General features: G+C 51.4%; 7 protein-coding genes across 7 annotated transcripts; 4 read left to right on the top strand and 3 right to left on the bottom strand.

Moving 5' to 3' along the window:
* Positions 1-394: 394 nt before the first annotated feature.
* N7471_003934 (clathrin-mediated endocytosis regulator UBX3) lies at positions 395-2,024 on the top strand (the record flags this gene model as incomplete). The annotated part of the gene is made up of 2 exons (XM_057276653.1): positions 395-529; positions 594-2,024. 2 exons carry the CDS (start codon positions 395-397, stop codon positions 2,022-2,024), a joined length of 1,566 nt encoding a protein of 521 aa, XP_057136263.1.
* A 6,307-nt stretch (positions 2,025-8,331) lies between these two features.
* On the bottom strand, positions 8,332-10,191 carry N7471_003933 (ferric reductase family protein; the record flags this gene model as incomplete). Its single annotated transcript, XM_057276652.1, has 1 exon — positions 8,332-10,191. The coding sequence occupies one exon, from the start codon at positions 10,189-10,191 to the stop codon at positions 8,332-8,334; it is 1,860 nt and encodes a 619-aa protein (XP_057136262.1).
* Positions 10,192-11,379: 1,188 nt separating this feature from the next.
* N7471_003932 (putative 2-deoxy-D-gluconate 3-dehydrogenase) lies at positions 11,380-12,412 on the bottom strand (the record flags this gene model as incomplete). Its single annotated transcript, XM_057276651.1, has 3 exons — positions 11,380-11,876; positions 11,958-12,173; positions 12,227-12,412. Coding segments are annotated over 3 exons (852 nt in total), but the record flags the coding sequence as incomplete, so codon positions are not given.
* A 437-nt stretch (positions 12,413-12,849) lies between these two features.
* Positions 12,850-15,293, top strand: N7471_003931 (uncharacterized protein; the record flags this gene model as incomplete). Its single annotated transcript, XM_057276650.1, has 5 exons — positions 12,850-12,950; positions 13,056-14,347; positions 14,413-14,698; positions 14,755-14,788; positions 14,844-15,293. The coding sequence occupies 5 exons, from the start codon at positions 12,850-12,852 to the stop codon at positions 15,291-15,293; spliced, it is 2,163 nt and encodes a 720-aa protein (XP_057136260.1).
* Positions 15,294-15,537: 244 nt separating this feature from the next.
* On the top strand, positions 15,538-16,413 carry N7471_003930 (SDR family NAD(P)-dependent oxidoreductase; the record flags this gene model as incomplete). The annotated part of the gene is made up of 3 exons (XM_057276649.1): positions 15,538-15,593; positions 15,660-16,090; positions 16,142-16,413. The coding sequence occupies 3 exons, from the start codon at positions 15,538-15,540 to the stop codon at positions 16,411-16,413; spliced, it is 759 nt and encodes a 252-aa protein (XP_057136259.1).
* Positions 16,414-16,649: 236 nt separating this feature from the next.
* Positions 16,650-17,927, bottom strand: N7471_003929 (NAD(P)-dependent alcohol dehydrogenase; the record flags this gene model as incomplete). The annotated part of the gene is made up of 2 exons (XM_057276648.1): positions 16,650-17,822; positions 17,871-17,927. The coding sequence occupies 2 exons, from the start codon at positions 17,925-17,927 to the stop codon at positions 16,650-16,652; spliced, it is 1,230 nt and encodes a 409-aa protein (XP_057136258.1).
* Positions 17,928-18,458: 531 nt separating this feature from the next.
* On the top strand, positions 18,459-21,728 carry N7471_003928 (60S ribosomal uL22 domain-containing protein). The gene is made up of 11 exons (XM_057276647.1): positions 18,459-18,548; positions 18,594-18,687; positions 18,741-18,839; positions 18,893-19,124; positions 19,200-19,309; positions 19,362-19,643; positions 19,743-19,928; positions 20,226-20,315; positions 20,486-20,699; positions 20,948-21,135; positions 21,197-21,728. The coding sequence occupies exons 2-11, from the start codon at positions 18,601-18,603 to the stop codon at positions 21,344-21,346; spliced, it is 1,638 nt and encodes a 545-aa protein (XP_057136257.1). The 5' UTR covers positions 18,459-18,548; positions 18,594-18,600; the 3' UTR covers positions 21,347-21,728.
* The last annotated feature ends 221 nt before the right edge of the window (positions 21,729-21,949 follow it).

Below are 21,949 nucleotides of genomic sequence, written 5' to 3'. Positions count from 1 at the left end.
GGCGGGTCAATTCCGGGAGAGCCCACGGACGTCGGGTGGTATCTCAGCCGATAACAATAGGCATGAATGAAATATAAGGATAAGACCAAAGTCGTCTCTCATCCCAAGGAATGATTGAGAGCGACAGAACTGATGGAAATGAAGACGCGGGGCGAGAAACGAACCCGAGTGAAGGGGGATACGCACGGACCAGGCGGTCAGGACATCAATGAGAGCTTCACCTTGAGGCCACTTAGAGCTTCGACGTCACATCCGTGGACATAACTATTCTACTCTATTGCACGTGCTCAATGACCAACCCCAAATGATATTCCTTTTCATGGCTCTTATCTTTTCTCTCTTTTGACACAATCGACATCCCTGAGTTTATGGCTTACGGCCTTTCTACAACAAGATGTCACAACCGGAGGTTGACCTGGACCAGCTTTCCGATAGCGAGAAGTCTACGCTAGAAATGTATATGGCTGTCACCAGCCAGGAACCTTCAGAGGCAATTCCCCTACTACGCCGGTCGCAATGGAATGTGCAGGTTGGTCTATCTTGCCCGACTTCTCGCCAGGCACATGAAAGTTTAACTGATCCCCGCATGATAGATTGCCATATCCAAGTTCTTTGATGGCGAAGGCCCAGATCCCGTTGAAGAAGCTCGCGCTGCCTTGGATCGCCCGCCTCCTCCCCAAGACAACCGCCGAACCCAGAATTTAATGACTGACGATTTGACCGAACACTTGTCGCAAGTTGCTCGTGCCCCAGCTACAGATCTGGCTCCACGAGTTGACACACAACCAGGAGACCAGCCAATCTACCGACCTCCGTTCATTCTTAGTCTACTTCTCACTCCATTCAATTTGGTGTATCGACTCCTCTGCAGTTCATTCCGCCTCTTTGGTGTCCTCTTCCCTTTCTTGCCACGCTTGTTCAACAGGACGGCGAACCCTGCACTGCAAGGCGCTCGCCGGAATACCACTGGCCGTCGATCCCTCGGCCCCAAGGATACTGCCGCTCGCTTTATCCGCGAGTTTGAGGAAGAATTTGAATCTAATCCGATTCCGTTCATGGAGAACGGATACAACATGGCGCTGGAGAAAGCCCATCGCGACTTGAAGTACCTCGTGGTCATTCTCTTATCTCCAGAGCACGACGATACAGACAGCTGGGTCCGTTATACCCTGCTGGCACCTGAGATCGTGGAATTCATCAACGACCCCCAGAACAACCTCTTGGTGTGGGGCGGCAACGTGCGAGACTCCGAGGCATACCAAGTTGCCAACTCATTGAAATGCACTAAATTCCCCTTCGCAGCGGTCATCGTCCATACCCCAAATGTTTCGTCAACCGCCATGTCTGTTGTAGGACGGATCGCAGGTCTCACCACGCCATCCGAGGTCATGAACAAGCTCCGGGCAGTCGTGACATCTAACAGCGAGCCCCTGGAGCGACTCCGATCTTCACGAGCGGAGCAACAAGCCTCGCGCAGCCTCCGCGAAGAGCAAGACTCGGCCTACGAGCGGTCGCTGGCGATCGACCGTGAACGGGCGCGCCAGCGCCGGGAAGCGGAGATGGAACGCCAACGCGAAGAACAGGAAGCCGCTGGCCGACAGGCGGCCGAGGAGTATCGGCGCCGCAATCTCGCCCAGTGGAAGCTTTGGCGCGGACAATCGCTTAGCGCGGAGCCCGGACCAGATGTCAAGGATGCCGTTCGTATTAGCGTGCGGCTCCCGTCGGGCGAGCGTATCATGCGCAAGTTTACGCCCGATGCGGACATTGAAGAGATCTACGCGGTGGTGGAGTGCTACGAGAGCTTGCAGGAGGAGGATACACAGCGTCCGGTGGCGAGTGCACCCGAGGGGTTTGTGCACCAATACGGATTTCGACTGGTCTCACCGATGCCTCGGGTGGTGTATCCCGTTAATGAGGGAGGGTCAATCAGAGATAAAATTGGACGTGGTGGCAATCTGTTGGTGGAACTGATCGATGAGGATGAAGATGCAGATGATGACGAGGCTGTGACCGACATGTCTTGAGAATATGACTGATCTCCCATGATTCAAATGCCGCTTTTGTGGGTTCCTTGGGCCACGACTGACACCGCTCTGTTGGTTTTGTTTTACAATATCCAATGTACAATTTAAGATTATTATGATTCGATATTTCACTTTTCCCTGCGTGGCTGAACTTACACTCTGGTCAGATTTTGAAATTGCCTGCTTAACCGAATATTCTCCGTATTTGGCATGGCGTAAACATCATTGCAGCCTGGCGTCTTTCTGGTTAGGCTCGTCCGAAGGACCAATGGACCATGGGGCTGATATTCAGCCCCATGTAAAGGAGTGCACGGGCACATATCTGACAGTGCCACATCTTGCGTGAGATTTCCAAGGAATTTCAATATCGGAGACTCTTTGACTCCTTGACTCGGACGAAATCGGCCGGAATTTGGTCCATTCATAACCTAAGATAATTAGGGGGTTAAGGAGGTCAGCCTTGAAAGTACAAAGAACGGGGACTCCGGGAGTTAAGGAACGGAGATAAGATGAATCCCAACCTTGGAACATTCCAAAGTTCCCAACTTTGGAAAGTGATACGCCGTTTAGCGTTAACCTAAGGTCCAGGAATGGCTGAGTCAGCCCGGATGCACCTCACCCGGACATCCGAGCCCTGTGTGGAACGGATAGCAGTGGTCCCGACCTCGGGACCCTTCCTTCTGGAACCTTGCTTACCTGGACACGTGTAGGATGTATGACCAGTGTAGAACATTAGAACATGGGCATATACATCATATATCGGACATTTATCCCTTGTTTAGCTGTCATATGGAAGTATCAAGTACATGCAGGATAGGGTCATACATCGCATTCGTATTACTTTCGTGTAGAGATCCAAGATGACCATCACCCTAATAAAGAGATATAGCCGTGTTGTTTCTTGGCAATAAGCCACCAAGGGCTAGAGGCCTTAAAAATCCGAAACGAAAATTCCATGAAATCTCCGGAAACATCAGTGCTCCGCCCCGGGGTCTCTGTTTAGACGGGAGTCCCCGTTTTTATTTTCTTTCCGGGCAAAGGATACAACCTTTCCGAGTCCCGATCTCCAGATCTTTTGATCTCTTTTTTATTTTCTTGTTTTTTCATAATACTTAATTCAGATTGTTTGCTCATTGCCTTTCCTTCTTTTGTTTTCTTTTTTACTTGAACCCTAATATTTGTACAATCTTTATACCCATCCCGTTGATGGTGATCTCTTCTATTCATCTTTTCTAGATATAATACCCCACTTAATCAGTCTCATCCCTTATCAATCCGACAGTGACCGTGCTGGAAGGTCACCATGTCGCTTCTCGGGACATTGAATCCCAACAGCACCGGCACCCAAAACCAGGAATCCCATGTCGCCAACATGGAAGCTCGCCGCCATGACCCCACCGCCAGCGTGAGCACCGATGACACCGCTAATGAGAAGAGCGAGATCAGCAACGAGGAGGACACCGAGGTCGAGGTCACCCGCCTAGCCCGGCAACTCACCCGCCAGTCAACACGCTTCTCCGTCTCAACCCAACATGCAGAGAACCCTTTCATCGAAACCCAAGAGGATTCAACTCTCAACCCTCACGGTGAAAACTTCAAGGCCAAGAATTGGATGAAGAACCTCCTTGCCATCCAATCCCGCGACCCAGAACGATACCCGAGGCGTCAGGCTGGCCTGGGATTCAAAAACCTCAGTGTGCACGGATTTGGCAGTCCCACGGATTACCAAAAGGATGTGGCCAACTCCGTCCTGCAGATTGGTGCCTTGTTCCGTACGATGACCGGCACTGGCAAGCAGAAGATTCAGATCCTCAGCGACTTCGATGGTCTCATTAAGAGCGGCGAGATGCTGGTCGTTCTCGGCCGTCCTGGATCCGGCTGTTCGACTTTCTTGAAGACCATTGCAGGAGAGATGAACGGTATCTTCAAGGACGCCAACTCTCACATGAACTACCAAGGAATCTCTGATAAGCAGATGCGCAGCCAGTTCCGTGGTGAGGCCATCTACACTGCCGAAACCGATGTGCATTTCCCTCAGCTTTCTGTGGGAAATACTTTGAAGTTTGCTGCTATGGCTCGTGCCCCGCGCAACCGTTTGCCGGGCGTCAGTCGTGATCAGTACGCAGAGCACATGCGTGATGTCGTCATGGCTATGCTTGGTCTTACGCACACTATCAACACCCAGGTCGGTAACGATTTCATCCGTGGTGTCTCAGGTGGTGAGCGGAAGCGTGTCAGTATCGCCGAGGCCACCCTCTGCGGCAGCCCTCTCCAATGTTGGGATAACAGTACCCGTGGTCTGGACAGTGCCAATGCCTTGGAGTTCTGTAAGACACTGAACTTGATGTCCAAGTACTCGGGCACCACCTGTGCCGTTGCTATCTACCAGGCATCTCAGAGTGCCTACGACGTCTTCGACAAAGTGACTGTGCTTTACGAGGGCCGACAGATCTACTTCGGCCGCACCACCGAGGCCAAGGAATTCTTCACCAATATGGGCTTCCAATGTCCCGAGCGCCAGACTACCGCCGATTTCCTGACCTCTCTTACCAGCCCCGCTGAGCGAATTGTCAAGCCTGGCTTTGAGAACATGGTTCCCCGTACCCCCGACGAGTTCGCCACTGCTTGGAAAAACAGTGCGGCGTACAAGGAGCTTCAGAAAGAGATCGCCGATTTCGACGAGCAGTACCCTATTGGTGGCGAGTCTTTCGACAAGTTCGTCCAATCTCGCAAGGCTATGCAGTCGAAGGGTCAGCGTGTCAAGTCTCCATACACCCTGTCTGTCACCGAGCAGGTCCAAATCTGTATGACACGTGGTTTCCAGCGTCTGAAGGGTGACTACAGTTTGACTATATCCGCCTTGATTGGAAACACGATCATGGCATTAATTATCGGTTCGGTTTTCTTCCAGTTGCCTGGCGACGTGACCAGTTTCTACTCTCGTGGTGCCCTTCTCTTCTTCGCTGTCCTGCTCAACTCCTTCTCCAGTGCCCTGGAGATTCTGACTCTTTATGCGCAACGTCCAATTGTCGAAAAGCAAGCTCGCTACGCCATGTATCATCCGTTTGCCGAAGCAATCTCGTCAATGCTGTGTGACATGCCGTATAAGATACTCAATGCCATCACTTTCAACATCACACTCTACTTCATGACTGGTCTTCGCCAAAGCGGCGGCGCTTTCTTCACCTTCCTACTCTTCTCTTTCGTGACTACTATGACCATGTCCATGGTTTTCCGTACGATCGCGTCTTACTCACGTACTCTGTCTCAGGCTCTGGTGCCCGCCGCCATCCTGATCCTCGGTCTAGTCATCTACACTGGTTTCACCATCCCAACCCGCAACATGCTTGGTTGGTCTCGCTGGATGAACTACATTGACCCGATTGCTTATGGTTTCGAGACGTTGATTGTGAACGAGTTCCACGGTCGTAACTTCCCCTGTGAACCTAAGTCTTTCATCCCGGTGGGAGAATCCTACGCGGATGTCGGCCCGTTGAACAAGATCTGCTCGGCAAAAGGAGCCGTGGCCGGCCAGGACTTTATCAGCGGCGAGGCCTACTATACTGCAAGCTTCCAATACTCCAACAGCCACAGGTGGAGGAACCTGGGAATCATGATTGGGTTCATGATTTTCTTCATGGCCACCTACCTCATCGGTACCGAGTACATCTCCGAGTCCAAGTCCAAGGGCGAGGTTCTGCTTTTCCGTCGCGGCTACGCCCCCAAGCACTCCGGCAGCTCCGAAGATGATGTCGAGCAGACACACGCTGTGTCCTCTGCCGAAAAGAAAGATGGTGCTAGCTCCGACGGTGAAGAAACCTCTGCCGCAATCCAGAGACAAACCGCTATCTTCCAATGGCAAGACGTGTGTTACGATATTAACATCAAGAAAGAGGAACGTCGCATTCTCGACCACGTTGACGGCTGGGTTAAGCCTGGTACCTGCACTGCTCTTATGGGTGTCTCTGGAGCCGGTAAAACCACTCTTCTGGATGTCCTTGCCACGCGTGTGACAATGGGTGTTGTTTCCGGTGAAATGTTGGTTGATGGCCGCCCTCGCGACCAGTCTTTCCAGCGTAAGACTGGCTACGTCCAACAACAGGATCTCCATCTCCACACTACCACGGTCCGCGAGGCTCTCCGCTTCAGTGCTGTTCTCCGTCAACCGCGTCATGTTCCTCACCAAGAGAAACTGGACTACGTCGAGGAAGTGATCAAGCTTCTTGGAATGGAACACTATGCCGATGCCGTCGTCGGTGTCCCCGGTGAAGGTCTTAACGTCGAACAGCGTAAGCGTCTTACTATTGGTGTTGAGCTGGCTGCTAAGCCACAACTACTTTTGTTCTTGGACGAGCCCACTTCGGGTCTTGACAGCCAAACATCTTGGTCTATCTTGGATCTTATTGATACCTTGACCAAACACGGCCAGGCTATTCTCTGCACTATTCACCAACCCTCTGCCATGCTCTTCCAGCGGTTCGACCGTCTTCTGTTCCTCGCCAAGGGTGGTAGGACCGTCTATTTCGGAGAGATCGGCGAGAAGTCTTCTACCCTTTCTAACTACTTTGAACGAAACGGTGCACCCAAGCTGTCTCCTGAGGCCAACCCTGCCGAGTGGATGCTTGAGGTAATTGGAGCTGCCCCCGGAACCTATAGTGAGATCGACTGGCCTGCCGTGTGGCGCGATAGCCCTGAGCGCAAGGAAGTTCACAACCACCTTGCCGAGCTCAAGTCCAACCTCTCTCTGAAGCCCGTTGCCACAACCGACAACGACCCAACCGGCTTCAACGAATTCGCCGCACCATTCACCGTCCAACTCTGGCAATGTCTCATCCGCGTGTTCAGCCAGTACTGGCGAACCCCAGTCTACATCTACTCCAAGATCGCGCTCTGCACCTTGACAGCCCTCTACGTCGGTTTCTCCTTCTTCCATGCCCAGAACAGTATGCAAGGACTCCAGAACCAGATGTTCAGTGTCTTCATGTTGATGACCGTCTTCGGTAACTTGGTTCAACAAATCATGCCGCACTTCGTCACCCAGCGCTCTCTCTACGAAGTCCGCGAACGCCCCTCCAAATCATACTCCTGGCAAGCCTTCATGTCTGCAAACATCATCGTCGAACTCCCCTGGAACGCCCTCATGTCCGTCCTCATCTTCGTCTGCTGGTACTACCCCATCGGACTACAACGCAACACCAGTGCCGACGACGTCCACGAGCGCGGCGCCCTGATGTGGCTCCTCATCCTAACCTTCATGATCTTCACCTGCACCTTCGCACATATGATGATAGCCGGCATCGAGCTCGCCGAAACAGGCGGTAATATCGCCAACCTGCTCTTCTCCCTCTGTCTGGTCTTCTGTGGTGTCCTCGCGACCCCAGACAAAATGCCCCGCTTCTGGATCTTCATGTACCGTGTCTCGCCATTCACATACCTAGTCTCTGCAATGCTGTCGACCGGCACATCCGGCGCAAAAATCGTCTGCGAGCCTGTCGAGATGCTCCACTTCGAGCCCACTGCCGGAAAGACCTGTATCGAATACATGAGCAATTACATCAACGGAACGAGTTCCTCTCCCGCTTATGGTGGTTACCTCCTGAACGAGAACGCCACCAGTGACTGCACTTTCTGTAGTGTCGGTGAGACTGATGCTTTCCTCGCGAGTGTGCTGAGTTACTACAGCGACGCGTGGCGCAATTTCGGTATCATGTGGGCGTTTATTATCTTCAACATCTTCGCCGCTGTGGGTATCTACTGGCTTGCTCGTGTGCCCAAGGGAACACGCAGCAAGAAGACTAAGACTGCTTGATTTTTGCCATATTTGGTTTTCTTTTTCTTTTTTTCACTGAACCATGCTTCTGGTGGCTACTGTTTCCCTCAAAAATATTCTGCATTAGACCGCCAAATCTAATCCCTCCGCTCTTCTTGTTGCACATTCTATTGTTTACATAATTACACTTGGTCTTGCAGATGGGGATGCCCTAGATAATACATACACTAGCATAAAGCCTCTTATTCAATTACATCTTTATTACATTTCTCATTTAAGTATCCCGTGCACACCAAGTAGATAAGACAGTAAATATCCTTCTCAAACAAGATATTACCCAATGTATACAGGAAAGTTTGGAGATTATGATAGTGATAGTGATAGTGTATACCGTTAGACATTAAGCGAAGTTATATGGATCCACGAACCGCCAACCGCAAGCATAGAAGAAAAAGAATGCATTAAACAAAAAATACAAGAAAAGAAACCCCATAGGGCAACAAAAAGAATGCATATAAATCACCAACAAACCAGTGATCACCACGTAAAAGCCTCCTCAGCAAAATCAATGACAGCCCCCTTCCCGATCCTCTCCCTAGCCGCCGACCTCACCTCATCAGCAAAAGCCCCAGGCCCACAAACACTAACCAACGTTGCTCCCGTCCTCCCCGGCAGAATCTCATCAAGAACAACATCCGGCCTACACCGACCAGAATGCATAAGCACCGTAGCAGAAGGACTGACGATATCCGCCGCGCGCCGCGGCTTCGAGACGAAAAGCTTAACAACGAGAATATCCCTCCGATTCGGCAGTCGCAGGATCTGGTCCATGTAGCTGCTTACCCAGGTGAGGTGGTCTGTAGAACGGACAGACCAGATCAGGTAGACTTTCCGCGTTGCGGCGGTGTTCTGCGCGGCGGCGGTCACGAGAGCGCGGGTTTGGAGGAGGTGGTGGGTTATTCCGGCGCCGGCGCTGAAGAGTACGGTTGTGCCGTAGCTGGAGGGGTTTGTTGGACATGAGCCGTAGGGGCCTTCGATGAAGCCTCCTAGTGTGAGGGATTTTGAGGGGGAGGCGTTGGCGAGGTTGTAGAGGCGGCGGGTCATGCCTTTTTGGGCGCCGATTATGAGGGAGACTTGGGTTGTTGGTTTTGAGGGTTTGGTGGGCAGGTTGGATTGTTTTTCTAGGTCCGCGTATTTGGTGCTCTGTCTTGGGGTTTGGGTTTGGGAGGGGATGAGAGCTGATGTGCTGCTAGTGCTGGGTTCTGCCCAGGCGATTGAGAATGGGTGTGACATCCACAATGAAATGCTGGGGATGTAGGCGAAGACGTGACAACCTGGTTCGATGTGGACGAGTTTTGGGAGGTGGAAGGTCACCCGGCAGGCTTCGCCTGGGAGCGCTTGGACGACCATTTTTGTTGTGCCGGAGGTTGAGATGTTGAGGTGGACGAGGCGGAAGAGACGTGCGAGGCGGTCGCCGAGCCAGATACAGGCGATCGTTCGCGCCCAGCTTTGCTGCGGGAGATTGTCGATCTGCAGGTGCAGGTATACGCCTAGGAAGGCGAGCACTGCGGCGAGCTGGTGCAGGTGTAGGAAGGTCTCGTAGAAGGCGTGGCGGATGGGTGAAGGGGAGTGTAGGCAGAGGAAGACCATTGCGACTGTGCTTATCAGGCCCCAGAGGAAGAAGGGAGTGTCATGTACGCGGGCGAGCATACGGGTGAAGTCTTCCTCGTCCACGGCGTTGACGGCCCATGCGGCTGTGTGCGCGACGGACTCAACGACGACGATGCGACCCAGCCAGCGGTGGAGGAGGTTGTATGTGTCAAAGCTGATGTGGAGGATTGGGATCAAGGGGTTGTTTCGACCGGCGAGGAGGAAGAGCGGGATCATGTTGAGGACGGCCAGCGTCCCGGATCGACCACGCAACTCGGCCATCAAGGCTGCCTTGTTGTTGACGCTATAGTCCAGGATGAGGCAGTATGCGAGTTGGCTGGCGAAGTATAGTGCGACCAGGATGGTTTGCAGTCGGGAGGGTAAGGTACCGACATTGACAGCGGAAGAGAGCTGTAATTCTCGGTTGTGTCTCTTCTTTCCTAATGGGGCATATAGGATGTATTTCTTGAGGTTTGGCCACCATGTTGACTGTTCCTGGGCCCAGAAAGTCTGCTGGCGCTTGTTTGCGCTAGATGCGGTGATTTGGCGTAGATAGGCATGGCTGATCTGGGCGATTCGGCCACAGAACAATACGAATGCCACGATGGCCAGGGAAACGTAGATGATCTGAGTAAAGATCACATCGCGAGGGACGTCCACGCCACCCAACCCCCTCGAGTACTCATATATGTATGTGGCGTTTGACCCGTACCCTCGTGCCGCGATATGCGGATGGGTTGCTGCCATTGAACAGGCGCAGATATTGAAGAAAAAAAGAAAGATGTTGCGGTCTAGGCAGAAAACATGCAAGGCTGTGCTTTGGACGTTGCACAACCCCCTAGTCGAGATGGCAATCTGGAATATTTTTCAAGCTGCTCAACAGCTAAGATCAAAATATGAAGATTTGTAAGTCGACTGGATGTGGGCGTTTGCGGGGAATCGAAGTCGAAGAAGTCGAAGACAGTGGATAGATCAGATGGGATGGATTATAAACATTGGCAAAAGTGAGTCGATATAGATAGAGACCTCTTTGATTGTATCGGACAAAGACAATGTCTTATAATAGGAACATTGTGATTCGTTTGAGCTTGACAATGAACAATGAGGATTGTGTGAATGTGAATGTCCAGGTTGAAGTCAACAAAGCGACCCGAAATAACCCCTGATCTTTGGAATTTGAGAGAAATTAGCACGTCACCAAGAATCAAATTTTGGTAGATGCTCACTCTCAAAAGGTATCTGGAATGCAAGCAAGGGGGAGGCACGTTTTTCTTTCAAGAATGGAATCGGACAATGTAGAGGCGGTCCACACCAGAAGATATAGAGTCAAGCAAATCCAACAGTAAAGAGAGTGTATTTAACAATCGAAACCAGCCGATTGTTCTTCAAAGCCAAGAGAATGGAATAGAAGAAATGGAAGAAATGGAAATCAAAGAACGCTCGGCCCTGAAGGGGTTTTGAAGAAAGGAAAGCATGGACTTAAGAGGTTTCCGCAAAAACCCCCTGTATGGTCTGATTTGCAAGTGTTCAAGGCGTTTAAATGACAGAAAGACCTATCGGGATAGCTCCTTTAGTGTCACTAAGGACGCCGGCGTTTCCAAAAAGACTAGTGGCCCCTTTAGATAGGCGTGATTTAATGATGATTTGCTGATGATCCTTGCAGATCCAGGTTCGACTCTGGGCGCCAACACCTTTGGATGAGAGCCTACCTAGGTAGGAAGTTTGAGACATTATTAATTCTGTCGACTTCCAATTTTCTGGCGAACACCCGGTCCAAACCCATTGACATGTGCAGTTCATCCGGTGTTTTATTGTAAGACATTGGCTTTGTCGAGGTTTCAAGTTGTCGCAGGGCTGTGTGCACGGACTCTTCTACTACGCAAAGTAACAAATCTGACAATAGCCAGCCAATAAGCCAAAAAAAAAGATTCATATGTCCAATCTATTCGAAAATAATTTACGTTATATTCATTTCCACGATGTTACCGTCCCATCCATCCACCATCAACTGTGAGAATCTCGCCAGACACATAGCTGCTAGCCCGACTAGCCAGATACACCACAGCGCCCTTGAAATCTTCAGGGTTTCCCCATCGGCCAGCAGGGATGCGTGCCATGATGCCGGCATTGCGGTCAGCATCGTTGATAAGGGCGGTGTTCATATCGGTAGCAATATAACCAGGCGCAATCGCATTGACATTGATTCCCTTGGCGATCCAGTCATTCGATAGCGCCTTGGTCAACTGCCCGATGCCACCCTTGGATGCCGCATAAGCGGGGACTGTAATACCACCCTGGAAGGTGAGCAGAGACCCGACATTAATGATGGAGCCTCGGCGACCATGTGGGAATTCAGAGGCGTCGCGAGCCAACAGATATGCAGCGAATTCTCGGCACATGATGAACACGGAGGAAAGGTTGATTTCCAAGACCTATATATAATTCCACGAATGAGACATAGTGTTTCAAGGGGGCAATTTATATTGCGGGTTTATATTGGGCTCTCGACTCACCTCGTCCCAGTCCTCATCCGGGAATTTTTCGGCAGGGTGTCGCCGCTGGATCCCTGCGCAGTTCACCAGAATCTCCGGCTTCAGTCCCTGGCTAGTCAATGCGGGGATGATGCCTTTGACGGCTTGCCGATCCCCAAGTTCGGCGACATGGATCCATGCCTTACGCCCAAGGCGATTAATGATCTCGTCCTTGGTTGATGTGTTGGTTGTGTCTCTCTATTAAGATGTTAGCACATGCTCTCCAACTCTTGCCGGGCAAGTGTTCTCACTTGGATCAAGATAATGTCGGCGCCGGCCTCAGCCAGGGCAAAGGCCATAGCTTGGCCAATACCTCGTGTTCCACCAGTGACGAGGGCGGTTTTCCCGCTTAGGGAGAAGAGGGACATTACGTCTGCCATTGTGAATATGGATATGAAGATGAAGATGCAGAGGAGTTCTTGAAATAAAAAGAATAAAAAGAACCAAATGGGAGGAGCTCCAAATAAGAAGTCCACTACCAAAATGAGAACGCGGGGTTACTCCGGGCAATACCAATAGCCGATGTCATTAGCCGTCGGCAATTGACACGGTAGTGGTTTTCCTACGATTCACTTTAAAATAGGACCCGAATGGCTATTAAATAGCGTATGAAGACGTAAGACATCTCTAAAATTTCTAGTATCTAGCATTTAAAGTATTTAATATTAATTAGTTCAAAAAAGGAAGATCATCAATCGTTATAGAGGTCAAAGTAGGCAAATCGTTGAACCAGTTTTCCCAAGGTTAGCGCATCTTCCCCCACATAGAGGCGCTGGAGGCGTTAAAGCATGGACACGATGAGTAAGGGTCTGCGGACTTCTTTGTGGGGACGCCTGACTTTGATTTCGTACTCTTCAATGTTTCTGCTATAGCCATGGACGAAGAATCCCCGTCAGAAGCCTCGCGGCGCGATATCGCCAAGCGCGTTTCTCGAGCCTGTTTGCATTGCAGACAGCGCAAGTCTCGATGTGACCTGTAAGACTATCTTTTTTGCTCTTTTCATCCCGTTTCAGCCACTCCAGCCCTTGCTGTCTTTCCCCGGATCTGCAATTATATTGGTTCCACGCTAATCGCATGCAGAGACTCCAACGGCAACCCTGGCAAACCACCATGCCAGCGCTGTGTACGTGAAAACCGCGAATGCATACTAGGTGGCTCAAATCGTGGAGGTCGTCGAATCCGAAAGAACAAAATCAAAAATTTTACACCATCCAGTCATTCGCCAGGAAAGGATTCGGAAGCATCAAGCCCAACCAACTCTGAAAACCGTAGAGTGCAGTCGGCATCCTATCCCGGCCCGGTAGTCTTCTTACCACCGAACCCACCAGCACCAGCGTCAGCATCCGTCGAGGAAGATGATACCTCAATATCATCTGTCCCGCGCAATCCATCAGACGCCTGGCAATGCTTGACCGGCATCGCCACAGAAGACACGGGGATAACCCCCGAGGTCCGCAACGACCATGTGCGGTCGGAGCCAACAACGTTCCCAGTATACAACGGCCTGCGCAACGGCGTGGTCTCAGACTTTAGCAATCCAACCACCGGTATCAGGGCCTACAGACTCGTTCAGTCGTGCGCCCTAGACCCGGAAACGGTGTGGCAACTGGTCTCCCGCTACGCGGAGAACTTCCATCCGTATCTTCCCCTCGTGCCGCGGAAGTATTTCACGCGCACCGCCCTAGACGCATTCGCCGCTAATGAGAAGCACCTGCTCACCGCAGTCCTGACCATCGCCTCCAAGGACTTGGTCGACCAGCCCGAGATCCACGAGTACTGCTCGAAATACATGCACGAGCTGATTTCCGGTATCGCCGCGGGCGCGGAGTGCGATGTTGAAGCTGTCGAAGCGCTTCTGTTACTTGCCGAGTGGGAACCGCAGGGACTGCGGCCTCGCATTGAGCGCGTTGGGCGCGGAGAGGAAGACCGTGCTGCGTGGATGCATGTCGGGCTTGCGTTGCGCTCGGGATATTTCATCGGTATGGATCGAACTTCTTTCCGTGGGGATCCTTATGGTGATCATGAGAGTGAGGCTCGTCGGCGACTGGCCTGGGCGAGCTGCTATGTCTCTGATCGATTGATTTCTGTGCGCATTGGACGTGCTTTCTGGTCTCGTGGCCCGGGCCCCATGACGGGTCTTGTCAGTCAGGATTTTCCCTCGCTGCAGCCGGTTAACGAGGGCGACGAGGACTATGCGAAGATCTTTCAGGCTATGCTGGATCTTACGCAGCTTTATGGGAATGTTCATGAGGTTTTGTATTCGGGGATGCGTACTAGTAACCAGATGATGCTGATGGGAGACTATGTTAAATATGTGGATGACTTCCGTCTGGCGATTCTGCGGTGGAAGTCACTTTGGGGGTCACTGGACTGTAAGTTGGCCTTTTCTTCGTTCTTCTGAGCTTCTGGGTATGTCTTGATTCTAACATATCAATAGGCTCACCACCTATGCGAGCAACACTGCAGTTGTCATACGAGTACTTGCGTCTGTATACAACTGCTTTCGCGTTCCAAGCTGCGATCTCGCAGTCGCTAGTTAAACCGAAAACAGACTTACAGGGCCAGCGAGAACATCTACGATCGACGTTCAAGAATGTCGCTTCAATGCAGGATTCGCGATTCATTTATGAATCAGTTGATGCGGCCAAGTCATACCTGACAATCCTTGTGGATCTGGTAGATCCTGAGAAGCATCTCCATTTCATGCCTCTCCGCTTCTACTTGTAAGTTCTTCTTTACATCGCGTGATATGTCGAGGCAAACAGCTCATGCGATTTAGATATGGCATCTACTCTGCCGTTTTCCTCTACAAGGTAAGACCTACATTCAATTCCCCATATTCTGAATACCATCTGACCGATACCATAGGCTCGTTCCTTCGGAATGATGGTCCCATCAGAAGAAGCAAAAGTCCAAGGCCTAGTCATCCGAACCACCGAAGTCCTCAAACAAGCAAGCGCCGGCACCGACGACGTCGGGTCGCGCTATGCTCGCCTCCTAGAGCTTCTATGGAAGCCCAAACCCACATCGAGCTCATCGGAAGAAACACAGCAAAATAGTGACTTCTCACTGCAAACAGCCCTTCCGAACCCGGTCGCAGACCCGGGATATATGCATTTCAGTCCCGCAAATGACTTCTCATGGTTGGATTTGGAGGCCGTGGGCGATTATGTGTCCGGGGACCAGATTTCTGGTGGCTTGCTGGGCCCGGATGCCTTCCAGAATGCAGCCGATATGTACCAAACTGGAGAGCCACGCTCGCAGTCTTGGCAGCCCTCTGCTTGGATGGGGGATATGAGCAGTAGCCTTCTCTTTTAAATGGTTGGGAATGGCTTTGTTTATCGTGTGATACATGTGATCCGTGATATGACACCCCCACACCCCAAGCGACGGCAAATGATGCGGGGCTGTGGGGGGGCTGCCCTCGGAGTTGGCCCCGAGGGGTAACCGAGACCAGCAACGCAGTTCTTCTTGCTTTGCCAGATCGAACTTCGAGGTTTAGGAGTTTACTTCCGCATTTGATTATTCACATTATCAACACACGCATCAACTCTGTCGCATCATGTCACTTAACGAGATCAAGGGCCGACTTGCGCTTATCACCGGTGCATCGGGAGGGTAAGCTATTCCCCCGCTCATGTCACTCCAACACTGAGAATGAATAACTGACAATTAATATTGTAGAATTGGAGCTGCCTGCGCACACCAGCTTGCCGAACATGGAGTGCATCTCGCCCTGACATACGCGACCAACCTGACCGCAATGAACACCCTGGTTACCGATCTGCAGAGCAAATACGCCGAACACAAGCTCCGAATCTCAATCCATAAAGTGGATGTAGGCTCCGCTGATGACATCGAGACGATGTTCCAGCAAATCGACACCGAGCACGGCCACCGACCTGATATCTTGATCTCGAACGCTGGACACGGGAAGCGGATTCCACAAATCTGGGACTGCTCTCTCGAAGAGTTCGATTATACTTTACATGTCAACCTGCGCGCTTCATTCATTCTCGTCAAGGGCGTGGTGGAGCGTATGAAGAGCCAGAATTGGGGGCGTATTGTGTTCATGTCCTCGATTGCTGCGCAAGGCGGAGGAATCAATGGATGTCGTATGTATACTCGTTTCCTTTCTGGGGAATATCAAACTGACACTCTTTTAGATTACGCCGCCTCTAAAGGTGGTCTGACAGGAATGATGAAGAACCTTTCTACCCGGCTGGCTGAATTCAATATCAGTGTCAACGATGTTGCACCTGCCATGATTGGGGACACCGGTATGATCCCTAACGCTGCGGCTATTCCTGAGGTGGCAGCTGGTATTCCGCTTGGTCGCCTCGGGACTCCTGAGGAGACGGCCAATGTTGTGACTATGCTTGTGAAAACAGGATACATGACGGGTCAGAGCCTCTTGCTAGCTGGAGGGTTGAAATGAGCAACCCGGCAATATTAGGAAGAATAGTATAAGAAGTGAAGATATATCTTATTGGCCTTTCGCCCCCTACGAGTTATTATTATTATCAAAACCTTGATTCAATTTAGTAAATTCAATTTTGTAGAGTTCCAATCCTCATCCCCACATATATATCCATCCTTTTGCTCTATTGTCACAATCCGGGTATTTTCAAACACAATTCATCATCATCATCACCGTCGTCACCATCATCACATTCACAGAGAGCCACTAGAGCCCCGTCGGTTCTCAATAATAACCTTCACAACAGGGTTCCCCTCCTCATCAACTCCATTCCCAGCAAGTGTAAACGCCCGCTCTCCCTCCTCCAACTTAAGCCTATGCGTAACAACCTTCTCTTCAACACTCTTCATCTTGCCACTCGCCAGCAGCGCAATAGCAGCAGGGTACGCAAACCCATCATAACGGAACACACCAATGATATCCACCTCACGCAGCGCCGCCGCGCCAACAGGCAGAGTCTGGATAGGATTTCCCATTCCAATCTGCACCAGCACACCACCAGGCGCACTAGCATAGATACCAGCCTGCACACAAGCCGGCACACCGGTACAGTCATAAACACGACTGAATCCGTGAACAACAAGTCCATCCTTCGCACCGACCGCCTCAACCAACGTAGCCGCAACCTTCTGCGCATTCTCCAGCGCATACGCCGTCTGCTCCGCATGAGGCGCGTCCTTCGCCGGAGGCGGAGTCTCCGCTCTCGGAATAAGAGCAGTCTTAAGTCCAAGCCCCATATCCTCCGCAATCTTCAGTCTCCGCGCATCAATGTCAGCAATAACAATCGCCGAGAAATTCTCACTAGCAGCCAACGCGCCAGCAAGCAGGAGACCGATCGCACCAGCGCCGAAAACCAGCGCAGCAGTCTCCTCTCCAGCCGCGCGGTTCAGAGCAACCTCCTCCTTACTCGGCGGGTGTGAGCGACGCACAGCATGCAGCGTGACAGCGAGCGGCTCGACCAGCGCACCGCCCGCGTCGGAGACACTGTCCGGGAGCAAGTGGCACATATCTGCTGGGTGGTTTGTGCGTTCCATCAGCGTGCCGTCGAGATGCGGGAAGGCTTTTGCTGAGCTGCGGAATTGCATCGCTTTGCAGATGTTGTAGCGGCCTTGTTTGCACAGCGCGCAGGTACGGCATGGGAGACCGACTTCCAGCGCGACGCGGTCGCCGACTTTCAGCGTTGTCACGGCGCTGCCCGTGGCTGTTACTGTGCCGGCGGATTCGTGGCCCAGACACATTGGTGCCCGTACGACGAAGTCGCCATTGCGGCCGTGGCTGTAGTAGTGCAGGTCTGAGCCGCAGATTCCGGTTGCGCGGATGGCGACTTGGACTTCTGTTGTTGATGGGGCGGTGATGGGGCGTTGTTCCTGGGTTTGGGTTAGTTTGGTCTTGTTGGTTTCCAGGGTTGTACTAACCAGGCGGAGGTCTTTGGCGCCGTGGAGAACGAGCGCGGTGGTGGTTGTGTTTGCCATGATGTGTTTACAATATAGGGAGTAGTGTGTAAGGAGTTTCAATGAGAATAGAAGGAAGATTTGAAGTAAATAGCGAAGAAGTGAAATCCGACCTCTGACGGCATTTGGAGTCAACTCGGCCCGTTGGTTCCCCTCAAAACACCCAAAACACCCCACTTGGCTGTCGTGGGGGGAAGACAGGGGCCCGGAGGTGCTCCGCTGTCGGTTATTGGACAAAAGGAGTAGTTTCAATACCCGACGTGGGGGTAATCATTCTTGCATTTGCATTTACTTTGAAGGTTAAGAAGTTAACAAGTAATAAGTTAACATTGAAATTGATGAAGTGTATGGAGTAATAAATGTAGCAATAAATGCGTTAGTAGAGATATGGTGGTTGAAGTATAAGTACACGATTTATGTGATCTATATCTATATCCAGGACACTGTCGGAGGAGCCCCCGTCACGACATGGGGGTTTGCGATAGCGGGGACATGGATCTCCAATAATCTTTTGATTTCCTGGACTCTTGGAATTTCTCCTTTCTTTTCATTCTCAAAGTTGCTAATCTCTGAATTGCTCGCTTCATTCCCTCAATCATCTTGTCTTGATATACTCCTATAGAATCTTAGAACTCTGCAAATGTGAGCAACCCCGCTGACATCATTTGGCGCATCTAACATTTGCAGAAACAACATGGCAACACAATCAGCTCTCCTCATTGGAGAAATCACGCACGCGCGCAAGGAGTGGGAGAGCATCTCATCTCTGTTGACATTGAAGGTGAGCGATTCCTATTGCGCCGCGATCGAATCCCGCTAAAGCAGACAAATCAGGAATTCCCCAGCGGAACCAGAGAAGAGTTCATCGCAAACTGCAAGGCTGGCAAGTACGATGATGTAGTCGCTCTCTATCGGTCCAACAACTCCACCAAGGTAGACATCGGCCTTACTCCTGCACTCGGAGTTATTTTACTGACAGCGTATAGTACACCGGTCCGTTCAATGCAGAGATGCTCGCAGTCCTGCCTAAATCTCTCAAGTACATCTGTCACAACGGCGCGGGATACGACAACATCGACGTTGCCGCCTGCACGGAGAAGAACATCGCTGTGTCCAGCACTCCAGTCGCTGTCAACGATGCGACAGCCGACGTGGGCATTTTCCTGATGATCGGCGCTTTGCGCCAGGCTCATATACCTATTACTGCTCTCCGGGAAGGTATGTAGCCCCAAACTAGAGCGGAATAATCTTCCCTCAGTAACCAGCAACTAACCATAATCCCAATGACAACAGGAAAGTGGCAAGGCCCGATTACCGCAGGAGGAAGGGAGTACAGAACCACCCTGGGCCACGACCCCAAGGGCAAGGTCCTCGGAATTCTGGGCATGGGAGGCATCGGACGGGTATGTAGCACAGACGGTAGTGCACCACCTGAGCCCAGCTAACCATGAGCAGGAAATGGCAATCCGCGCCAAGGCCTTCGGAATGAAGATTCAGTACCACAACCGGTCCCGTCTACCAGCCGAGCTGGAAGTCGGCGCGACATACGTCTCGTTTGACGAGTTGCTCGCCAATTCGGACGTGTTCAGCTTGAACTTGGGCTTGAACGCATCCACGCGCCACATCATCGGTGCGACTGAGTTCACCAAGATGAAGGATGGCGTGGTGATTGTTAACACGGCGCGTGGTGCGCTGATTGATGAGAAGGCGTTGGTTGCGGCACTTGACTCTGGCAAGGTATGTATTGCTGCGCGTTGAACTTAAAATTTCCTTCCATGATGGATATTCAATGATGGATATGCGGACATTCCCGACTGACTAGTGACTGTTCTATAGGTGCGCTCTGCTGGCCTGGATGTGTACGAGTGCGAGCCGCAAATTGAGCCCGGGCTCGTTAGCAACCCCAATGTTATGTTGCTGCCGCATATTGGTACTGGAACTTATGAGACTCAGAAGGAGATGGAGATTCTGGTGCTGGATAACCTCCGGTTGGCTGTTGAGAAGGGTGAGCTTATTACACAGGTGCCAGAGCAGAAGAAATAGGCAAAAGATGGACAATATAGAGATGCATTTATGAAGAATAAAATTTGTTCCGTTCAATCATCAAGTATCAAGCACGTATCAAGTATAGCTTCCAAGGGCAGAGTTCACCTTAGTTGATTGTAAAACAGCTTTGGAGATCGACACCTGAGATGTGGGGCAGAAACTAGATGACTAAAGTCTGACATAACTCAAAGGAAGAATCCACCCAAAACGGCTAGCGTTAGGGCTCGCTTAGGGCCAGAGCGCCAAGAGCGAAAAAAACCGCACCAAATCTAGTGGCTCAAGCGAGAGCCGGACGACGACGAAAAGCGACAACAACTCATCACCGAGGACCATCACACCCCCCTCGCCAACTCCTTCAAGATGGTGAGTGCTGCATGTCCCTGTCATCGATAATGACCTTTCCGAATCCCATTCTCTACGAAATGCCACCCGTGTGATGCACATTCAATGTCCGATCGCCGGGTCGACTTTCGCTGCCAACATCACCAACACCCAACGACGATCCCATTGCTAACGAGCGATGTTTTTCACAGGTCCGTTACGCCGCACAGGAGATCTCGGAGGCCAAGAGCGCCCGCGCGCGCGGCTCTTACCTCCGTGTCAGCTTCAAGAACACCCGTGAGACCGCCCAGGCCGTCAACGGTATGAAGCTGTCCAAGGCCCTCGCTTTCCTCGAGAACGTCACCACCAAGACCATGGCCGTTCCCATGCGCCGTTACGCCGGTTCCACCGGTCGCACTGCTCAGGGTGAGTCGCCCTTTTTTTACTTTTTCTTGAAGAGAATTCCGGATGGATCGGAGTTGAATGGATTGTGGGGAGGACGAACAGCATCGCCAATATACGACAGCCACTGGGATATGCATTGAAATGATGAGGAAAACATGGACGAAACGAGAGGATGGATTTCTTGGCTTATTGGCGATGCTGTGGATCTACGATATGGATGAAAATTTGTGAAAGGAGTCGAACATCGACTGACAATTTTTGGTTTACAGGAAAGCAGTTCGGTGTCTCCAAGGCCCGCTGGCCCGTCAAGTCCGCTGAGCACATCATCGATCTGCTCAAGAACGCTGAGGCCAACGCCGATGGCAAGGGTCTCGACACCTCCGCCCTGATCATCAAGCGCATTCAGGTTAACCAGGCCCCCAAGGGTCGCCGCCGCACTTACCGTGCTCACGGTCGCGTACGTTTTCCCAAAGATTTACGGTTGAGTGTATCCAAAAATGCTGACCTTTTCTTTCCAGATCAACCCCTACATGACCAACCCCTGCCACATCGAGCTTATCCTCACCGAGGCTGCCGAGGAGGTCAAGAAGGCCAGCACCGACAAGCAGGTCCGCCTCTCTTCCCGCCAGCGTGGCACCCAGATCCGCCGTGCTCTCATTGAGGCATAAACGGATTGCCATAAGAAGGTGTGAGGGGACGTGATGTGAAAAGATTTTTGCGGTGGACGGGAAGGATCGGAGTTCTGTGCATCAGCTGTGTATGTTGGAACGGAATCGATACCGGATCATACAAGATTTTAAGGTCATGGCGCCAACACTCGGAGGAGAACCCAATAAAAAGTTTAAACGATATGGCCCAGGGTGATGGAAATAGGATTCTGTACTTCCCGATCCAATCATGATACAAACGTGGTTCTTTCTCCGTGACTCTATCGAGTGTTTTCTCTTTTGATAGAGAGTGTTTTCCGTTTCTGTCTTGTCTAGCTGCACACCTCTGTCGAGGTTCCGATCTTTCGGTCATATAATATGATCTTATTTTTCTGTTTTAACATCCGATCCATTGTAGCGATGACTTGATGGCTTGATGACTTGAACTACGGGCTACCCTCTATATGCACTTTATATGAGGGGATTATTGGCATATGTATCCATAATCCCAAGGAAACCCTGCCTATACCACTTCTGGTCCCCGACAATCCTTATCTGGGAACATGCCAAGGGGAATATTAATCTATAAGCAGGGATCTACATGGATGCGGGGGTATAAGTAGC

Source organism: Penicillium samsonianum (assembly GCF_028829775.1).
Source record: "Penicillium samsonianum strain IBT 33392 chromosome Unknown utg000003l_segment0_segment0, whole genome shotgun sequence".
In the NCBI taxonomy this organism is placed as follows: domain Eukaryota; kingdom Fungi; phylum Ascomycota; class Eurotiomycetes; order Eurotiales; family Aspergillaceae; genus Penicillium; species Penicillium samsonianum.
Note: the sequence above shows the minus strand (reverse complement) of the source record. Positions and strands in the feature narration are given on the sequence as shown.

Coding starts and splice junctions, on each gene's coding strand:
- N7471_003928 (XM_057276647.1), top strand. CDS start 18,601: ATGGCAACACAATCAGCTCTCCTCATTGGAGAAATCACGCACGCGCGC. Junction 19,644..19,742: donor CGGCACTTGACTCTGGCAAG/GTATGTATTGCT, acceptor ACTGTTCTATAG/GTGCGCTCTGCTGGCCTGGA. Junction 19,929..20,225: donor AGGGTGAGCTTATTACACAG/GTGCCAGAGCAG, acceptor CACCAAATCTAG/TGGCTCAAGCGAGAGCCGGA.